The sequence below is a fragment of the Homalodisca vitripennis genome, chromosome 3 (genome assembly GCF_021130785.1).
Source record: "Homalodisca vitripennis isolate AUS2020 chromosome 3, UT_GWSS_2.1, whole genome shotgun sequence".
Lineage (NCBI taxonomy): Eukaryota > Metazoa > Arthropoda > Insecta > Hemiptera > Cicadellidae > Homalodisca > Homalodisca vitripennis.
The window spans coordinates 27,965,185-27,982,803 of NC_060209.1; the positions used below are offsets into that span (position 1 = coordinate 27,965,185).

The 17,619-nt window shown below is 32.3% G+C and overlaps 1 protein-coding gene across 1 annotated transcript in view; it reads right to left on the reverse strand.

Moving 5' to 3' along the window:
* Positions 1–1,560: 1,560 nt before the first annotated feature.
* LOC124356720 (hormone-sensitive lipase-like) overlaps positions 1,561–17,619 on the reverse strand; it is a 45,981-nt gene continuing 29,922 nt past the window's right edge. Inside the window, exons 6-12 of the mRNA XM_046807891.1 lie at positions 16,450–16,626; positions 12,923–13,025; positions 8,993–9,181; positions 6,848–7,015; positions 5,414–5,593; positions 2,984–3,131; positions 1,561–1,686 (exon numbers count right to left, since the gene is read on the reverse strand). Coding sequence (XP_046663847.1) covers positions 3,097–3,131; positions 5,414–5,593; positions 6,848–7,015; positions 8,993–9,181; positions 12,923–13,025; positions 16,450–16,626 — 852 coding nt within the window. The 3' untranslated portion in view covers positions 1,561–1,686; positions 2,984–3,096. The remainder of the gene's footprint in view (positions 1,687–2,983; positions 3,132–5,413; positions 5,594–6,847; positions 7,016–8,992; positions 9,182–12,922; positions 13,026–16,449; positions 16,627–17,619) is intronic.

The following is a 17,619-nucleotide window of genomic DNA, read 5'->3' on the forward strand; positions in this document are numbered from 1 at the left end:
TTATATTAATGCCTATCTAAATTTTGCAAATAAATCAAATCACTTAGTAAATTATTTAAAGTGTGATTAACACTTTGTACCCTGGGCCCTTAATACATGTTTCGGCGTGGCTCCCTGGGTTTTATGATGCTTTTAAAAAATTCTGTGTTATTACAGTAATTATGTTATAAGCTCATACTATATATCTTTTTAAAGATAGAGATACATACTTTTTTTAAATCTGTACAAATATAAAATTTATTTTTAAAATAAAATTATTAAATAATATTGAATGTAATGTAAAAAATACAAAAAAAGTTTTTGCTACATAGCTTGTTAGTTCAGGTAGTTCGCCTTAGTGTGGTAATTTTTAAAGCACAATGGTCTGAATCAAATAGAAGATCTCGCACATTTTCGTTTAGATCGTTCATAAAATCAATATTTGGTCCCAGGTGTGTATCAAAACCATCGTCACTTTCCGACTCGGAGTCAAACAAAAGATCGCGAGAATTGCATCACTTTTGATTTCATCACACATATTATTTAAACTCGAAAATAATATGTAAAGAATATATCAACTGAAAGTCGAGAAAAAAGAACAAAGCGAGTGTAAATACAAAACAAAAAACACGGATAACCTCACATTGTTTGCATATTTGCCTTTACTTCATTCAGTAAGAAACTAAAGTTCTGATTATTTACAAACAGTTAAATTCACATTTAGAATACATTATAATAACATTTGCTTCAGTATTTGTCGGCAAGATTTGTAGAAAATTTAGTAAGACATCACTAAGAGTCACAACAACACACAACATGAAACACTACAAAGCAAACTGACAGTACCGACGATCAGCCGCGGCGCCTACGATCAGCTGTCTCGCTTGTAGTACGACAAAAAATATACGTATATCATTACTAAAACGTGACCCAGGGATCTCAAAACCAACAAATACGAACTTAGACAACCAATGAACATAATAAAAATGTTTGAATCCAAAAATAAGTAACTGAGCTAAATAATAAAATTAAATAACACGACCCGAGCTATACTCGGGCGCCGGTAGCAGGCGCTGCCGACGCGGCCCGACCTATACTCGGGCTCAGGGTACAAAGTGTTAATTAATTGTAAAAATCTTTGTACTTGAATTGGGCCTCAATGTTTTTGTGAAAATGAATCATTTAAGAGTCAACTGCAGTGAAAGAACTGAGTTTTACCACAGAAGAAAAATTCCTATTCAGTACAAAATCACTTATTTTAAGTGTTAAACTTCAAAAACTTTTGTTATCTTATTGTATTGTTTGTCTTTTTGTTATCCATACCAAATTAGTGCAGTTCGGCTGTTCAAAATCGCAGAGCTCTCAGTGATTTGGGTTTTACACCTCAGCTACTAAAGGAATGATGGGAAGCTACTAAAGGAGATTTGAATTAAAAATTTGTTCCTTATAAGCTTCATAATAAAAAATTAAATTACATTAGCAGATCTGGTGGTTTACAATAATTTTATGGAACTTTACAAACATTGGGTCATACATTTTATTGGCCACCAACATACAAAGGTTAATACAATCCATACTAACCATAACAAAATTGAGAAACCCATGGGGAAGGCCATCGTATATATCCAGACTGACAGGGTTTCCCAATCTCTTCAGCTTTTTGGCAAATTCCACACAGTCATCCAAGCAAGGATCCATTTGTAACGTCTGAAACAACACCAATACCAACACATGAGGTACACATGAGTTGTAACATTTTATGGTAGGTGGTTTTATTTTGTTTTATACCACTCACTACCTTCAGTTATAACCAGTTATAAAAACCAAAAAAAGTCAAAAACTATAAACACATAAAGTTTAGTGTGTTGTGCATACTTTGACTGAATTCTGAATTGAAATTTGTATTCAAATTCATTTTAGTCAATCGACAGCAATTGCAGTACCCATTACACACGACTCTTTCTATGGCCAGTTTTGTGCGTACGATGGAATGCACTCAATTCATTTAAGATACCTAAGGCATCAGTTAGCTTGTAATTTGTATTCTGAGTTACTACATTGCAATCTTCCTTCACTATTGATTGATTGACTATATTGTGAACATTTTTAATAAAATCCTGAATGGTGATCTCAATTGGGCAGCCATAATGAGTTATATCTTATTTACTTCCATAACCATGAATAAATTCATTAGTTTAGAAGTAAATGACTTTCTTCAATGCTCTGGTCTGCATGAACTACACGCAATTCAATTCTGATTTATGCACCTTTCCAACTCTTCAAGTTTAATGATAGGATGAAATTTATTTTTCACGGCCTGACTACACACTTTAAGTAGCCAGCTCTAGTCATATCATTTAAAGATATGACTAAAAATGCTTATTAGTTTTTCTTTTGAAAAGTAAACTTTTTGAATATTTTTAAGATTATAGTAATAAATATTTATATTTAACTTTATAACGTGCAAAAAATTAGATTTATAAAATGGGTCAAAAATAGTGCATAGCTAAATAAACTACAAAATTGTAAAATCTGAAATTTTTTTCAATATTAATTAAAATTGCTAATACTTTAACAATTTCCAGCTATAAGTCAAAATATGTTTTATTGTTTAATAATACACTTAAAAAAATAAACTTATAAAACTTTCACATCTTACTTAATGACTTTTATTACCTAAACACCTATAAAATACTTAACATCCTAACTAGGAAAACCAATCCTACAAAAATCAAACTAAAAAAGTTCCAGGAAAATAATGTGATTTTGGATATTTTTTACAAACCATTAAGGTGTTAACCAATTCCAATAACCACTTACCAACAATGTTGTTAACCACTTACAAGCAATGTGCACATGAGGGAACTGGTTGAGAACCATGTCACTAGCCCAGTATGGAAAGATATACAGGTCAAACTTGAGCATTTCCATGGGACATGAACCTGCCTCCGTTAACTGCTTAAAAATATACATAACAAAATACATTAATTGATCATTTACTAACCACAATGTGCACAGGAGGGAACTGGCTAAGTACCACGTCACTAGCCCAGTAGGGGGAGAGGTACGGGTCATGAGGCACGTCGAACTTGAGCATGTCCATGGGGCACGGCAACATCATGTTCTCCAATAACGGGTCATCTTCCAGGCCACTAAAATTACAGAATACAACTTTAGTCCTAAAAATTGTTTAGCTCTAATTTATTGTAGAATAATAATTCTAATAAAATTTAACACCCAATGACAAAAAAAAAACCTTTTATAAGATGTTATTCTACTACTTAACCCCCTAACTGATGACCAAAGACACAGGCGTTTATCAATTCCACTTGTGAACTGATAAATTCGGCACAGCCGTCAGTCAACTATCCGCTATTATTACGCAAAAACCGTTTAAGTTATAAAGACATAACTTGCACCAGTTGAATCCTCTACTCATAAATACCAATTCATTTCATATGGTTTATATTCTTAATATTAATCATTATCAGCTGATAATGACCCAAATGCCGTACAGCATACAGCTGACGGACTATACAGCTGGTGACGCGCTGCACGGCCTTGACGTTCTTTGTTGCTACTGTTGCTAGGTTATTATGTAGGCTAGCTGTATATAATTGATTGTTATGTTATGAAATGAGCAAGTTTCATTGTTGAAATTATATAAGAGAACTATTTGATGATGAAAATATTAGTTCTGATGATGAAAGTGAAATATCGGCAAATAAAGTGCATGATGATATTTCTTTGTCAGATTTGTTGTCACGTAGCCTGAATGATTATAAACCGATGGAATGTAAGTTGGGTTGTGAAAATTGATAGTGACAGTCAAAACAATTCATCATTATCTGATATTCCTCTAGCCGAAAGAATTCATCAAAGACCAATATGGATGTATAGTGCCAAAAAAAGGTAGTACATACATACTTTACATTTTGATAAAAAAATGTTGTGTTGTAAATAAAAGTATATATGTTATTATTTTTTTGTTCACAAGAAAACTGTGTATATTTTGTACATTTACAGTATTTTACTATATCAAGTCATGTGAAAGTTACAAAGAGCGAAACTTAGAAAACAAAAAAATTACAATACATATTTCTCTGGTTTCTAACAAAAAAATTGATACATGACACTTATTACTTTGCATTTATCACATTTTTTTAACCCTTCGCGCGTTGTTGACAAATATAACCGCCAATATTTACTTTGCTCAAAACGCTGTTGACAAATATATTCGCTTTTAAACATTGAGGTTATTATTGGGAGTAAGTAGTTCCCAGTTTTGCCGGTGGAGTGCAGCAACTGCTGGAGCATATATCCCTCAATAGAAAAGCACAGTAATAGTTGTCCCCGCCTCCCGGTTTTTCTCCAAGCTGCAAAATGGCGGCGCACTACCCATGCCACTGCCTGTTTTGCTAGACACTAGCGCTACTGACGAACTAACTCGCCGGTTTAGTTCATTCACGGACTGCGAGTGGAACTGTTGTGTTTACGTTGTAAAATTGGTTTTTGACATATTGGGAAGATGTGTTGTATGTACACGCAACGGTTTACGCAAGGAGACCATTTACGTGTGCGAGACATGCACCGCCCGGCCGAACCTGCACCCGGATACGTGTTTCAAGACGTACCAAACGTTGACGTTATCTTGAACACCATAATGGCTAATTTTAGATCTTTTATACCCATTAATGTTTTATTTTAATTGTATAATATACATACTATACATATAATATACTATAATATAATATTATACACGATAGTAAAATTTCGTTAAATTTTGTGTATTTATATTGTTTTATAATTTAAATAAACGTTTTAAAACAAATTATACTTTTTTCGTTCCCAAAAGTCTTTTTATATGGTAACAAACTCAAATACAACATTAGCATTGACTGTATGTAAAAAAATTTTTTGAGGTATATGTAGCGTTTGGGTATGGTGCGTCCCAAATTGCCGTAGCGCGGGAAGGGTTAATATCCGAAAAATATATTTTAAAATATATTTAATTTGCTGCGCAAAGACAAAAACCAGTGTATCATTCTGGGAGTTTCTTATTATCAGTTGGAGGGTTAAATAGTAGTGTTGATCCAGTGTAAGTTCCATCGTTATTAATCATAATGTTAGTAATAAATATTGGTTTTCAGTGTTTTAATGAAAAAAGATAGTATATTGCTAATATCATAGTCACTTTACTATTTACAAATATTCAATTGTATGGTAGATATGCAAATAAATATTGATAACAATGCTATTTAAATTAAATCTTGAGCTTTACCAGCTTGATTTAATTTCACTATTTGCATATCTTTGATTATCCCCATAAATGATACAAGTAATTACAACTAACATAAAACTTAAGTGTTGACTTTTAAACTTTTTATTCATATTTTAGTGAATTCGGATTGAATGCATTATTATTATTCATCACCTCTCATTGACGTCCATACTGGGAGAGCGGGAGCGGGATGTGAGAGATGTGAGAGTGCCGGTAATGGCGGTGGCAATGTTGCCTGCAGTGCGTGTGATGCGGTGTGTGGCAGTCCTGGACTCACGGCGTCCTGCGGCAGTTCAAGTTCTGGCGCTGAATGAGCATTCACCCCTTCTTTTTCTATAAAATTAAATTGAAATTTGTAACTTTGCAATTGCTGTTTCATCAGCTCATAACTAGCAGTTACATTTGTAAGTAGTTACTCCCTATCTTTATGGTAGCCCACATCTGGAAATATTTAATTAAATTTTTTTAATTATGACCATTTTATAAATACTTTACTTTGTCATTTTTGCATTAGATATTTACACAGAATGCAATTATTTTTAAATAAAAGTTTTTATAGATTGTAATCTTGCAAGTAATTTTTTATTTTTAAAGAGATGGCCAGCTTAGACAAACAAATTTTTTGCCGTCCAATAATGAATTCAAGACAAATTAGTGAAAATTTTGCTTGGTATATGAAATTATACAACATGATATATGTCTTATGCGAATAATTGATTAAATATTTGGTGCTGACAAAAACAATGGTAAATGAATAAATGTTCTTATTATACAAGCACATGCGCACACACACACACACACACACATACCAATTATAGAGGGTTATTACCATTTACAATATTATAACCATTTACAAGAACATGATGAATAAAATAAAATGGATAAGCAATATTAAATACAGGCCCACAAGTATCTATCAAATCTAAAATCCATTTGATTACTTAACAGTAAAAAATAACGCTTTGTGTATAAATAAAACACAAACAAATTAACACAACTAAGAACAAATAACAATACATCAGTAGTTTGGGTTTTAAGTTACAAAAATTCAATAATTTACTTTTATTCAGGCAAATTCTGATTTAATCATTTTAAACGTTAAATGTTTGAGAATTCAGTTCTATTCATCACAGTGTACAAAAGAAAAAAAATTCCACAAACAGCATCACTTGCATAATTTGGGTAAAACAAAAATAATACATTTTTGTAAACATCACATATTCTTTTGGGTCAATAAAAAGTTTTTTCTACAGAAACAGTATTAATTTGTACTGTCTAGTTCATGCAAATAAAAATTTTGAAAATCATTTGAATATCTCTTGCTATTAAAAATATACTTTTCTTTGTAAACCATTAAAGTTTTTGTAAAAACTGACTGGTGTATTGGCTTGAAAAGTCTTAAAATCCTTGGACCTAAAAGTGTAAATATACAAATTATTTATATTACTAAGTTTGAAAATTAAAGATAACTCAACTACATAGATTTGAAAACAATAACGCATAAATCACGTCATAAAATCAAAGTTTTTATGTCACTGTTAACAATATGGAATTTTAAAACCATAAGAGAAAACAAGATCTGCTTACCCAAAATTTTGTCCAATTCCAGCAGTTCAGACGCAGAGAGCTCCTCGAAGCTTTCTTCGCTTGAAGAGTTACTCTTGGTGAGCGTATCGCTCTTAGACTTCTTGCACCGCCGTAACTTATTCTCATGAGCGAGAGACGCGGCGTACACATCAGGTGGGCAGGCATACGCTGAAATCATAACACGACAGCTTATAGTAGAGTTCTATCACTTTTCTTATTCATAATAACATGAAGTAAAAAGATTAAGCTGTTCATCAATTCCATTCTGAAACAGGGCTGCTGATAGATTACCTTTTCAGGAGACATTGTCCTTTTTATTATGTGTTTTGAAGAATGTCACATATAAGTAGGAAAGAAATTGTGGACTATATGTTAATGCCTAGTGTCCTGTATTGCAGATAGTTTGTGTACACATTTTTTTCGTAAGTGTTAATTACGAAAAGCTGTTGTTTTTGTTTTTGTGAGAGGATATTGATGGTAGTTGGTTTACTTTAATGTCTATTCAGAAAATTTGAGTGAAATATGAAATATGAATTTATCATTCCATGCTTTACCTAGTCTACTTTCAGTGTTGATAAGTAGTGTTGAAGCGTTTAAGTTTTTGTCTTATTACAATTAATGAGTTTGTAAATAATGATCAATTAGAAGTTCTGCTTAGAAGTTCGGTAATGGCATCTGGCACTGGTACTCATGTATCAATATTTAACAATATGGGAAATGTAAATACACCAGGAAGTAGTCATGTGTAACTGTAATGTAGACTTGAGTGCTGCCTCTTTCAAATGCTACATGTAAAGAAACAAGTTTGTACCAGAGGCTGAAGTTTGTACATACTGAATAATTTGTTGTAATTATTATAATCAATGAAAACATTTATTTCCAAGTATTAACAAGTGTGTTAAACCCTATATAAACATTAATATAAATACCTAAGTAAACACAAAATGGGTGACATTTTTATTATAATCTAGCTAAAATAATTAGTAAACTTATTACATTGGTTTTTAAAATTAATTATCAAAACAATTCCAATGAATAACAAGCACTACTGTATAATGTTTTACGTTTAAAAACAGTTAGGGGTTTTTTCTCAGATAAAACGCTGAGGAAACCTTTCACTTAGTCCTAAAAGGACTTTTCCGCTATTTCCAGAGAGACAGGATATTCAGGATGGGTAAGATGTAGTGTAGGAGGCACCTTGCAGTCGAGTTTCAATGCTACATACACCATGAGGAAAAATATCAGGCACTATATCTTAGTCAAGTTACCTAGAAAGAAGGAGAAGCAAGCTCTTATACCTGCCAACGGGATTCTTATAATTGATGAATACTAGTCTTTTTCGATATGAGAATCAGCTATTAAGACATCATGAAAACCTCATGCTTACAAGAGGAGTAGAGAACATTTTAAGGATTTTGATAAATGGACTGTTTTTTTCATCAAACAATGTCACAAAATTGTCTATAAAAGAAAACTCACAACTGTCCAATAATTTTAATTTTCACACGAGGTAGACATCTAAGATGCCATCGTCAGGTGTGAATCAACAATTTGATATAGTATAAATATTACAATTTAAACAATTATTAGCTGAATAAAGCTCAATACAAGATTTGTATAATTAAAAGTAAAATAAAATAAATATTAATATATGTATAAAAGTTTGGGTCGAAAAGAATTTAGTTACATTTTAAAGGAAGGGCGAATTTTGAATCGGTCCAAAATCATTATTTAATATTATATCTTTATATTTTTTGTATGTATAATGTTTCATAAGCGTAGAGTTCTTCTTGTTTATGGACTTTTTTTAATAATGTGAAGCTTTTAAAGGTGTGATTTGTTTCTAATGCATGTTCAAGTATCTAAAAAATAATTTCAAGTATCCAAAATTGAAATTATTGGGCAATTGTGAGTTTTCTTTTATAGAAAATAATAGAAAACAGTTTTTCCAATAAGAAGAGCTCCTCCTTCAATGAACTGTCTCAAAAAGTTAACGAACTAGTTGCGTCTCCCTTCCAAGTTCCTAATATTTTGAGGTTCATAATAAGGTTCATTCATTCATAGGTGAATTACAGGTAGATATTTGAGTTTAATCTTCACATATTAGCATTAAATTTTAATTCCAACTGTATATTATTTTACTACCTTTGAGGCAGCCCATAAGGAAGCCAAAAGGCAGCAGGGGGTCCATGAGACACAGCAGCCGGCCCGGAGAGGGAACAAAGGACACGACAACAGGAACATAAGCGAGGAACAGTCCATCTGGTGGCCTCAGACCTAGCTCTATGCATTTCATAGCCACCCCTATCACCAGGTTAGCCCCAGCCGAGTCTCCTGTAAATAATACATTGCATTTGTATGTTTTTACTGTTAAATGCTTTTAAAAAGTAATACATACAGTTTTATTTTTAACATCTGTAGAGAACTACTGTAATTTGCATAAAAAGTCCATGCCACACCACATTTCAATAACATGTTAAATTGCTTAGTATACTTCACTTTAGTTACTTGAAAAACATAACTTTTCTTGAAACAACAAATAATATATGTCATTTAAAACTTATTCTAAAAAAATTACTTCTCATGGATAAAAAATACATACTTCTCACAGAAACCATTATGGTAATAATATTTTTCCCAAAATATCAGGCACTTTTTCGATTTTGTAAGGGTTTTCTATATTAATCACTGCTCATCTATTTTTCAAGATACAACAATTTTTTTAATATCAGTGTCATTAAAAATACATGTAGTTTACAAAAAAAGAATTAAATATTGAATCAATTTAATTTTACTATTAAAAAACTTATTAATATAAAACAAATTAGTAAAGAATAAACTTTTCTCCAATGTTCAGCACCCTCAAGGGCAGTGTTAAATTTATTTGAATAAACCTAAAACATGCAAGTTTTAAAATATATCTCACAAATTATCAAAAAAATTTAAGTAAGAATAGTTTTTTGGTACTTATGAATTATGTATCTATAAAAACTACAATATCCGTGAAAATCTCGTATTGCACTATTTTGCGTGAAAGTCTGAATTTTATTGGATGAATTAATTTTTTAAGGGTTAATATATGTAAAAACAAAAATGCATTTATAAAAGTTAAAGTTGTATAAAATTTGTTTCTTTGGTAAAAAAGCTAAAAAAGTAAAAACTCGGAAATAAAGACCAAATGTTTTATAACTTAACAATTGTATTTTCATCCAAAAATTATTTCTATAGAAAGTGCATTTATAGAAGTTTACATAAATTTACAACAATGTATTTATATCATCATTACTTTTTTTCCACGTCAATAGGATCAGGCACAATTAATTTGGCAAAGGTTCATCCAAGTAAGATATGATTTCATCATATCTACCAAGTAACATTGCCTTTTGATTCACTACCCAGTACATTCCGATTGCCACTACTATTAAAATCAACACTCATTGTGAAATGTACAATAATTATTCACTCAAAATTTAAATTTTGAACCTATATAAACATAGAACTACCTACTGTTACATAAAAATCCAATCAATTCTCAAAACCTTACAAAAACTTCTACATTTTCCACTTTACTAATATTTAAAAAACAATACACAAACATTTATTTATACCCAATAAACAATGGTATGTCTAAAAGATCCCAATAAATAGTAAACAATACACTAGTATTGGCAATGATGTAATTACTACAGAGAAATCAACATGGCAATTAGATGATGCATAGTTCTTCTCTATTAGCTGAGTCAGCTATTGTGCAGCAGAACAAAAACAAAATGCTAGGTTCGTCTGCAGTAACGATACTATTGCTAAGAGCAGTTCTTCTTTGTTTTGATATAATTTTCACTACTTTCAGACAATGATAAAGAAAAAAATTATAAAATTTAATTAAGATATTTTTGACACATATTAAGTTTTACAAAACAAACATAACCCTTTCAAACAACTATCGTATAAAGATTTATTTGCTTACTGGCTAATGAAGTCATGTTTCAAAAAGCTAAGAATACACTCTTTTCAATAACGACACTCACGATCGTGTAGAACGTAAACTCTCAACGTGACAAACGGAAATTACATGTCAAAACGCAATTGGAAATGTAACTATAGAATGTTTTACAGTATTATATGAAACCTTGGATCTTCAACTTTAAATTTACGTACGTTTTAGGTCAATGAAAGTAAAAATAGACTTGCTGTGAGATATCATATTACAACATTAGTTAATGCTTCGAAAATAGCTTAGTACGTTTGAAAACGTTAATGCATCGAAAATAGCTTAGTACGTTTGAAAACGTTGTTAATGCTTCGAATTTTCAAATTTTATCCATAATAAATTGTATAACAAAAGACTTAATTAATTATAGTAATTGCATTCATTGACTTTCCTAAAGCATTTTATTCTCTGAGGCATTGTAAATATTCTAAGTACTTGAAATAATTAGAATCGAGGAAAAATAAAATAACTTGTTCTGAAATTATTTAGAAAACACTATAGAAATTAATTGTGAAAATCAATGACATTTATAGCAATGGAACAATAATAATTATAAATTTAGGAGTACCATAAGGAAATATTTTGGGACCTATACTATACTTGTTATACAGGTCTGTTCAATAAGCATCGAGACTGGTTCAACAAAAATCAAAATTGATTGCAGGTATCATTACAATTACTTAATTAATAATCTTCAAAATACATTTCTCCTGCATCGTTACACTTAGTTCTGTGCGTCTGCCACTCATCAAGAACCACTGGAAGTCTGTTTCCGTAATGCTGTTGAGAACCTTTGTTGTCGCCTTTTGAACAGTCTCGATGAAGCCGAACCGATGTCCTTTGAACTCACTTTCCATCCACAGAAACAAGTAAAAGTTTGGTGGAGCCAGATTTGGGATGTAGGGGGGGGGGGGGGGGTGAGGCAATGTTGCTATGCTGAATTTCGCCAGCAGCTGCCGCACAACAATCGCACAGTGGCACGGTGCACTGTCATAGTGAAATTTTTAATTCTTCGCAATGGCTAGTTGCATGCGCGTTACACGATTTTGCAGGCGTGTCAGTACTTACATGTAAAATGCAGTATTTACAGTCACTCCAGTAAGCATGGACTCCTCGTGAACAATGCCACGTTGGTCGTAAAAAACAATCAGCAAGGTTTTGAATTTGATTTTGACATCCAAGCTTTTTTGGGACATGGGGACCCCTGTGTGTGCCATTCTGATCTTTGACTTTTAGTTTTTGGGTCGTACTGGAACATCCACGATTCATTGCCGATAAAATCTTCATCTTCCTGGATGCAGTCCAAAATCTCTTGCAAAATTTCCACCTGTGACCACCAGTTTTATGCACAATTTCCTCATCTCAATTCTCTGTTACAATGGGTGGAAGGTTACAACTGAAAGGCTTGTCTCCTCACTAATAAGGGCGATGGTTAAATGCCTGTCAGAGTCCAAAACTGTTTACACTTTGCCATCTGAGCATCGGTTCGAGCGGTCATCAGGCATTCAACCTAATCGTCTTCGACGAGCATCAGGCCTTCGTTAAACTTTTTGTGCCACTCAAAAACTCTTGTGCGACTTAAGCAAACATCCCATAAGCCTGTTTAATGAGATCAAGGGTCTCAAATGCGGATTTTCCCGAGTTTAAAGCAGAATTTGCGTTGCATGACCACTCCATGACACCATACAAAAATCACAAGTCACAAAAAATCCACCTCCTGTTTCAACGCATGCCCGCAGGCTAGTGAATTAAAGTGCCCCTACTAAGTGGTGGGGGACGTCTCTACCGAGGCCAACTGGTCAGATCCCCCTCCACCGCTCTGTTGAGGATACATCAAACCAGTCCCGATATTTATTGAACAGACCGTGTATGTAAATGAGATAACTAGTTCAATTAATTATAAATTGTATATGTACGTTGATGATAACGCCCTGATTGTAGCTCATGAACATATTTTAGAAGCAAAAAGTCATAACTTAACTAAACTTAAGATGTGGTGTTACAATTTTGGTTTGTTCATGAATGGAAAAATCCAAGAGTCCTATTTCATGATTTCTCTACACAGACTACAATATATTACTGACCAGCAAATACAATACGCTCTGCTGTAGTACCCAGTAAGGTAGTATTGTTGAGAGCCCAGCAGTATGCATACAAGGCTTCCTCCAAGGCTCGTGGGAATGGAGCCTGTAATCATAAATGTCATCTTATTACAGGCAAAAAAGATCTAACACTGTTATAACAGCATACAAAGTTCTCTAGCTTACAAAGTCTAATACTACATTATACCAAAGAAATAAACCTTTCCAGTGCAAAACTCCTAGAAGAACTATATTTCTCTTTTAAATTTCACGATGTCCTACAACAATGAAATTTGGTACATATGAGCCTCTTGTTCTCAACAGAAAAAGTAAAGACTTGTCATTAAGTTCCGAGTTTAGATTAGAAATACCTCGAAATGAGTTTCAATTTATGGCAATTTAATTATTTGTTGCACTTACTTTATTATTTTTAAAAGCCAAAAGTAGTAAACATAATCTATAAAACAATGTAGAGTTCCTGTGTCTGGAAAGGAATAGCCACGTAGAATATTCCTAAGGTTAATCAATAATATTTTTGAGCACAGGCAACTGAAATCCTTGCCTCTGCTTAGCTAAAGAACAAGTTGTGGTTCCACATGACTAATTATCAGATTAATCTAGAGTTAATCTATGACTTCATTTACATATTTATTATTTATTAACATTTAAATCAAACGTTCTGTAATATTAATAAATAAAAGTAGAGCATTTTGCACCAATATAGTCAATTATATTATAATTTTACTAGAATCAAAATGAATAAAGTTTCCAAATTGTAAACAAAAAGATCAAAAGGCATCTCTACATGCTTATATTGTTTGCTTATTGTGTTGTGTGTTGACTGTTACATACATGTATGTTAGTTCAGGGATGATGTCATGTCTGTCATGCTTGTCATGCTTGTCATGTCTTGTCATGTTGTCACTTCTGTTACATCTGCAACAGCTATGGTTCGACTGCTACCAATTCAGTGCTAACTTTCTTCACTAGAGGAAATAATTGGATTGTAATTATTAGATCTGCAAGTGCTGTAGCCATTTCCACAAAATAATGTTATTCAACACATTTTCACAATTCCTTTTTTGTTCTGTTAGTAAAGTGAAGAATGTGTCAAATCCTATTATGGCTGAAAACTTAAAAAATATATGAAATTGTTTTTTGCAAAACACTTGTTTTGCTTTCTTATAAAAAAGTTAAGTTTGAATTAAATTTATATGTATTTAATATTTCTTATAGGTTTTTTTTAGGGTGATAAAATGTGAAAGATTATACAAACTAATTAAATTTAATGTATAAAATATTTTTGTAAACCTTGAAAATACATAGCACATTGGCTACCCATGACGACGTATATTGCCCGTGATTAGTTAGCATCAGCGTTATTACCGATAATGGGCACTGTCCGTAAAAAACGAAATTTGACGTAATTTTGGAGTTGAAAAATATTCTAATATCGATTATTTTAGCAATTATCTATACTATTATATCGATGGTCAGTTAAAATATAACGTGTTCGATTTGGAAGCTGTTCGAGTCTCTCGAAATCAATTGCTGTTTACTGTTTCATCTGTTAACCCTACATCGGCGCTAAACGGAGTTTTCCTCCTGTGTATTTTTTATTATTAAAAATAGTACTACTTTTCTCATGTTGGCAGTAGTTTCCCGCAGTGTACTTCACGAGCATCTTTCGGGGAAGCGAAACAATAGCCTCCCCGCTTATCTTTGTCAAAATCTGTCAGTATGAGGTCTACTTCCGTGCGAGACCGGACGATTCCTCCGTGAGCGCCCGATGTTGTGTTTGCAGTGTTTGGATGAAATCTCCGTGAGCGCCTTATTGTGTTTAGTTTTTATGGAGTAATAATCCTTGTGTGCCTACATGTGCGGCCTGTGATGGTTTCTTTTTAAGTTTTACAATATATTTTATTTGAATTTTGTGAAATGGAGAATGAAGACGAGAGACTTGTCAGTACAGTACCAGTGTGCTAGGGAACATTTCAGTACTGTTTATGGAGTGAACATTGTCGTTATAAGAACCAGAAAGAAAATGTTTTTAAACTTTGTGTAGTGTGTAAAAAGATTTTTAGTAAAGAATAAATTTTGATTTCAGAGTAATAATCGAAATTACAATTGTATAATATCTCAAGAATTGAAGTAAGTTGTTTTTGTAAGAAGTTAAAAACTAAGTTAATTTCCATATATTATTACAGTAGGTTAAACATTTTTATAATTAATTGCATTATTCCTTAAAATAAACCATGTTGTTAATTATACAATAACATTTTTTAAGATTTTGAATTTTTTATTTGGAAAATTCATTACATAAGAGAGTAATTTTTATTTAATTTCTAAAAATGAATATATTACATTGTAATTAAATCAGTATGAATATTTAAACAAATAAAAACTGTTTAAACGACTATGATATCCATTATTCGCTAACCTGGAGGAAACCTCCGTGAGCGCCTGATGGTGTTTCTAATTTTAAGCGCCTGATGGAGGGTTAACTGTTTGTTTTGATTATTTGCTGTTTGAAATGACGTCACTGTAAAATGACATTTGTGGTAATATAAAGTCTTGGTAAAATGATGTCGTCTTTTTTAAGTTTTAGTAACTTTTGGAAAACATTCAAAATGAAATTAAAATTTAAGTGAATGATGGTAACTTTGATGATGATATTTTGAGTAAAAGTGGTGATGAAGAAATGGCCTAACCTTCAAACTTGGGAGTGGCAAAGACAAGCTAATGAACAACAATATTTTATTTTTAGTGGTAGATCTGGTATAAATTCAATTGTAGCTATGGAACTGAATACTTAAAATATAAGAGAATAAAAGACAATTTGATCACGTTATATGGTCGTTAAGATTTTTAATTGACCCCAAGCACCCCACACAATGATTCTCATTGGAAAATAAAAAATTAATTCAGTACCTGAGAGTAAAAATATTTTTATTTTTATTGGTAGTCAATGGGTTACATGCATAAAGTAAAATTGTATTTAAAAAGCAAGGATTTGGATAAAGAGTTATTGTAAAATACTCATTTCATTGCTTTATTCATTAATTTCATTACTTAATAAAGAATCATTTATAAAATAGGATAAATGCATTATAATAAATTTTAAACATATAATTTTTGTAAAACCATCAATACTAATCTAGGCTCTCCATGACATGATGTGTTTTGAAGTACGTTTTGATATGACAGGTATTTTTCAGTATTTTTATGGCTATACCATATAAAAAACAATAAATATCTAAATAAAATTCATATACAATACGTGTTTGAGTAATAAAAATGAACATCGCATTTTAATTCAATTAAATGCTACCGATTACCGCTACTGCTAATGTTCAGCTTGTTGTCAACTATAAAAGAATAAATTCACTATCACTTAGGTTTTCTTTACTCATACAATTACTTAAAATAAATGTTCATTTGAATGATTACCGACAAGTACCAATGATGAATTTCAAACTTTACGGGACGTCAAGTTAAGAATCTAATTCTAACTTATTATTGGTGAGTACCTCAGGGGCGAGACTGTAGTCTACGGACAGAATGGGGGCAGGGAGGCCCTGAGCCCATTGGCGGAGATAGGCCTCGTGTGACCGGGAGCTTTGGGCCACGAAACCTCCGCCATGGCAATGGAATATCAGCCCCTTGGACGGAGGTACCAAACTCTCCTTGCCACCTGCCTCACCCACCTTTAGACACACACATCACTACATTACAAAACAAACATAATGCATTACAATGTATAATAATTTTCCTTTACTTGCTTACACATTTATCTGTAATAATGAACAAATGTCTATTTTCTGAGTCACTTGATCGTGCAAAACTAATGAGGATGCGAGAAAAAGTGTATATTAGTTTTTTATAGGGGCCTAGATTGCAACCGACAACAAATTGCTTGATTTCCAAACTTCCAAATTAAGGGTTAAATCTGTGAAAAAAAACCAAGCCCTAAATTGTTAAACAGAACACGATTTAATACAAAAAAGATATAAATTCTGTTAGTATTATAATTAACTAAGAATATTTAGTTGGTAATTAAACGTGACCAATGTTTTCCCATTAACTTGGATTTCATTCTCATTTTATCACTGTAAAATTAAAGATTTTTGTAATTGAGTTCACTTTTGACAGTGCGATGTCTCATACTTAAGTTATGATCTCTTTAATATACTGATACAACCCAGTGATATAAAGGGTGGGGCAGAGTGGACTCCCTGATTTGATCGGTTAACTGTATAAAAACCATACAAGATTATTACAAAAGCTTTTTATTTCTGAAATCTACATACAATGCCATTTATTTTTTATTAAGTTTTAAAAATGATATCGTCCAGGTGACGACCTTGACGAGCGATGCACATATTCAGCCGTTCAATGAAGTTTTCAAAAACTCTACGCAGCATATCTGGCGTTATTCCAGCGATAACATCAACAATTGCTTCCTTAAGGGCTTCCAAGGTCCTTGGTCGAACTTTGTAAACCTCAGATTTGAGGTAACCCCAAAGAAAATAATCGCATGGGCTTAGATCGGGTGAGCGAGGGGGCCATGAAACATCCCCTCGTAATGAGACCAAGCGGCCGGGAAACCGTTCTTGCAGAAGATGGCGAGAGCGACGGGCAGTATGAGCCGTGGGGCACCATCCTGTTGAAACCAAAAGGCTTCCATATTATTTTCCTCA